The 4512-nt window shown below is 39.0% G+C and overlaps 1 protein-coding gene across 1 annotated transcript; it reads right to left on the bottom strand.

Annotated features, from left to right (window-relative positions):
- Positions 1 to 1868: 1868 nt before the first annotated feature.
- Positions 1869 to 4030, bottom strand: LOC122085934 (BOI-related E3 ubiquitin-protein ligase 1-like). The gene is made up of 4 exons (XM_042654560.1): positions 3494 to 4030; positions 3281 to 3381; positions 2802 to 3187; positions 1869 to 2672 (listed from the first exon to the last, which is right to left on the bottom strand). Exons 1-4 carry the CDS (start codon positions 3538 to 3540, stop codon positions 2136 to 2138), a joined length of 1071 nt encoding a protein of 356 aa, XP_042510494.1. The 5' UTR covers positions 3541 to 4030; the 3' UTR covers positions 1869 to 2135.
- Between the last annotated feature and the right edge of the window lie 482 nt (positions 4031 to 4512).

Raw genomic sequence — 4512 nt, forward strand, 5'->3', positions numbered from 1 at the left:
GATGAAATTGTCAATATCACCTAACCATGTTGTAGTAAATGACTGGACTTGAATGAATCCCATATCAACACCCCCTTCCCCCCCCCCCCCACCCTTTTTTTTTGTTTGTTTGTATAAATATGTTAATGGATCAAATATTGAAATATAACATATCTAATTATCTATGCTTAAATGCATATCCAATTAGTAGATTTGGTATCTTATAAACAGTTTGTTAAACTACCTCTTTTTAAATTTGAATCCATACAGCCAATATATTTTCCAAATTTGATGTGCTTACTTCTTAGAACATATTTTTAGTAAAAAATAGTTATTTTGATCCATAAAATTATAATAATAGAAAAAAATTATTCCATAATCAAAGTTGAAATTTGATATTTAAATTCATACACGATTGTTGTCCAAGCATCAAAAAAAATTCAAAATTCAATACACAAGTGTTTGAAATGTGAAATCAAAATATCGAAATTCATATCCAATATCAAAATAAATATCCAAAGACTACAAATTCACATCAGATACAAATTCCAGCTAGTCATTTGCTATCTTTATTATTAAATAATAAAAAATAGAAGAAAAGAAAAAACACACACACACATACATTATAGCTTCGGGAAAAAAATGCTCAAAAAGAAAAAATCTTTTGATCATGAAGAATTTAGGCAATGGAAATACATTAGTTTGGACTCACTATTAACAAGAGATTCATGCCAAGTCATAACTCATAAGCAACCTACGTACGAAAACTAGTTATAAATCTTTCAAAGACAAAAGTTCTGAAGACTAAGTTTTGGAGATATTAGAGAAGTTCTCATGCGGTTTTTTTTTTCGGAGGGGGGGAGGAGCGAGAAATTCGGTATGCTACACCAATAATAGTAGACAGAATGATATCATCCACATAAGACTTACATGATCAAAGCACGAGAGAGAAATCATAAGAATCATGTGAAGAAAATAATACTGGCATCATGGAAATTCCTTTCCTACAAAAATGATTCAAACCATCCATTACGTGGTACATTAATGTCATGGGTCCATAGTTCAACTAGTCTTATATAAACCATCTTGAACCAGTTCAATCATAACTTGTCAGTTTGAAGAAGACAAGTGAACCGGGTCCAGTGGTTGATCTGCCCATTCCATAACCGCAATGGTCCAACCACTTTGAGTTCTCCCCATGATGACATGGTAAGGCCAGGTCATCATTGAGTTAACCACCTTTCACCAGGGCCTCAACTCTTCTGCTAGCTCTAGTCGGTGCATGTGGTGTATGTGCTTGGTTCACTTGGTTGTCAGCTACTTCCAATTGCCCTAATAAAGAAAGGCCTTTCTTTTCCTTCTCAACTGAAGTACTGGACTGACACTTGTCTCACGAAAACAAGGTTATGATACTAACACGTGGAAATCTCTTGAGATGCCACTTAATTAACCACATTAGAGACCCAACATGGGTTTCCATGCAAATATCACCCATTTGAACACTTGAACCATTGCTTAAAATCCCTCCTCCTCTCTCATGCCAAGACAAGGTTCCAGGCTCCAGCTAGGATTTGGATCATCAGTCGCATAACAGGATGTCTGAAATGTATCTAACATTCAGAAACGATTTAGATTGCATGCGATTGTCTTGGAATTCATGTTTAAGTGTTTTTGACTGTTAAATGCGCGTCAGACGCCTTATTGCACCATAGAGGAATTCAATCCCTCCAGCTATGCATATCCCTTCTTAAGTCATAACTAATTACCATTGGGCTTAAGTTGCGTACCAAGCATCCATGCGCATTGCAGCACTTGGCATCCACACTAATAGAGAGAGAGAGAGAGAGAGAGAGAGATTGGTTAACAAATCCACAAAGGCATTGCAAATCTGAAGTATAATGAAAGAATTTATAAGTCTATAATTTTAGCAAAATAAAGAGAAAAAAATGGCATCACCCAATGTACATTAAATGTTAGGATTAAAAAAAAAAAAAAGAAAGGGAAAATGAAGAAAATTGAGTTTTGAAGAGGAAAAGGAGAGGAACCCAGTTGAACCACACTATAGATTTCCACTTTTAAATTTTTTTATTTAAATTAATCTATTTTTCTTTTATGGTTTTCTCTGTACTGGTCCTGGGCCTGGGGCCCATTGGGCTTTAGGAGAGGAAGACTTCAACGCTGTCACTTCGAGGACAGTAACAGAGAGGACATACATCCACGGCTGCATCACAGCCCGTACACACGCAGAGATGTCTACACGGCATCAACACCACCGAGGCTGCTCGTTTCCAGCAAGCTTTACACATCGGTCCACACGACGACAACGACTCCACGACACGGTCCGGGTCAATGTGAGCCGACTCGGCGTCTTCCGCGTGTCCCTCACAACAACCACCAGACTCACCGTCATCCGCCCTATTATTCTCTGCCACTCCTCCCATCATAGCCTGCTGTAGCTGTGCCTGCAGCGTCGCCGCCGTCGCCTCTTGTGCTCTCGCCTTGGCTTCCCATACCTGAGCCTCCACTCTGAGTTGTGCGACTCGTTGTTCTAACTCGGCGTTTAGGCGAACTGCTTTTTCAACCTCTGCGTCTTTCTCTCTGAGTCTTCTTGATGCTGATTCTTCTGCTGCGCCCAATAGCGCACGGTAATGCCTCTGCCTTCTTTCTGCTAATGTGCGCCTCAACTGCTCTCCCTGTTTCAATGACAATCCCCGAATGATCAAGAACAACCTCCATTTTCAAATTCGATTTAAACTGGACTGTTTTTGCATTAGAAACGAAGAATAAATAGATGCCCATTTGAATATAGGAGAATTTGGTACCTGGGCTTGAAGGAATTGCTCGATTTCATCTCTCTGTTGTTTGATTTGGGGAGCAAGCTCCTCTGATAAGAAGGATGTAAGAGTAGTACTGTAAGAGGAAGGGAAGCAACTCTGCTGCTGCTGCTGCTGCTGTGGCTGTTGCTGTTGTTGTTGCCGTTGATGTTGTTGTTGTTGTAGCTGTTCCTGTTGTTGTTGTTGTTGTAATTGTTGTTCTCCGAAAGCCAAACGGAGTCCGGTGGAGACGATGTTGGGTTGTTGATTATGGAGTTGAGAGAGGTTTACAAGAGTTGGTTGAGGCTGAGATTGCAGAGAGAATAGATTGATTTGTGCTGTGGCTGACGCAGTAGCAACAGTTTCTCGGCCCCTCTTGCGTGGGTTAGCCACCACTGCAGAGAAAAAAAACCAAATATTCAAATCTCAGAATCATTCATTCCCTTATTAATTAGAAGTTCTAATAAAATCGGTAAGACCCAACTCACCTCCATTGTTGAAAAACATATGGGACTGATCAAGGAATCCACTCAGTTGTGGCTGCAAGCTATAATCGTTCCCAATCAAGTTCTTCTGATCCTGCCCGTTTCTGAAAAAGGAAAAAAATATATATATCCCATTGAAATCAAAACGAATTAAGAGAAGTTCATATTATTAGAATAAGAAGAAGAGATTTGAAGTAGAGAAATTGAAGTACTCACCTGTTGAGAAGTAAAACATTAGATGGGTATTGGGCTTGAACAGCCATTGTAGAAGGTAATGAAGGAAGAAGACGAAGATAGATAGGTATATATATATTAAAGAGAAGAGGAAAAGGTGGCAGTGAAGAGAATATGAAGCGATGTGGGGGCAGGTTAATTAACGTGCACACACCAGGAGCATGAGAGAAAGAGAAGCCCCGAAACAAGGCGGACTCTTCAATGAAGAAGAAGAAATGGGACAGGAAAGATAAAGAGAGGTGAAGAGAGAGAGAGAGAAGGGGAATCGAAATAATAATGGGACGAAAATCTGAAAGAGAGAGGGAGAGAGAGAACGTCTTCTTCTCTTCTCCACTTTGTTTTCACCAACTTTCTTTGTTTGCCTGCCTTGTTTTTCTTGCTTTGTTGCCTCCCTTACCCACACATTGCGAAAGAGAGAGAGAGAGATGCGATCTCTAAGAATCAGTCCAAGGCAGACACCTCGTTGGCTTATTCTCCTCCCCCTCCTTTGCTTCTTCTCTCGCGTGGTTGGTTCTCTTTTTTCTCACCCTTTATTTACATTTTTTTTCCTCCTTTTTATAAGAGCTTATAAACACACAAGCTGTTGTGTTGTGTCGTGTGCGTTCGCTAGAGCTATCACCTTACTATTAACAACTGGGTTAATACCCAATTAAATAATATTAATTAGAGAGAGAAATCTGAAATCTAGAGAGAGAGCTAAGAGGCTTGTTTGTTTTGTTTTCTTCTCATAGTTGTTGATGTTGTTGTGGGTTCAAGGTCTGCCGCTGCCGCTGAAATTGTTAATTTGAACATTGTAGTTTGTAATTTTGTATAATAATAAAAGAACCCCCAAAAAAAGATTGATTTTTTATCATTTCATTTTTATTTTTTTTAAGATTAAAAAATATGAAAAATTTACTTGGATTTGAAGGATCAAACTTGCAACAGCTATTTTCCTTTTCCTTTTCCTTTCCCTTCTCTATTTTCAATACTCCCTTATCTTAGGAAACAGAGAAGAGAGG

The sequence above is a fragment of the Macadamia integrifolia genome, chromosome 8 (assembly GCF_013358625.1).
Source record: "Macadamia integrifolia cultivar HAES 741 chromosome 8, SCU_Mint_v3, whole genome shotgun sequence".
Lineage (NCBI taxonomy): Eukaryota > Viridiplantae > Streptophyta > Magnoliopsida > Proteales > Proteaceae > Macadamia > Macadamia integrifolia.

Excerpts from the sequence above, each read along its gene's own strand:
- LOC122085934 (XM_042654560.1), bottom strand. The coding sequence starts at position 3,540 with ATGGCTGTTCAAGCCCAATACCCATCTAATGTTTTACTTCTCAACAG. Across the intron at positions 3,382-3,493 it reads AATGTTTTACTTCTCAACAG|AAACGGGCAGGATCAGAAGA; the intron begins GTGAGTACTTCA and ends TTCCTTTTTCAG. Across the intron at positions 2,673-2,801 it reads AGCAATTCCTTCAAGCCCAG|GGAGAGCAGTTGAGGCGCAC; the intron begins GTACCAAATTCT and ends TCATTGAAACAG.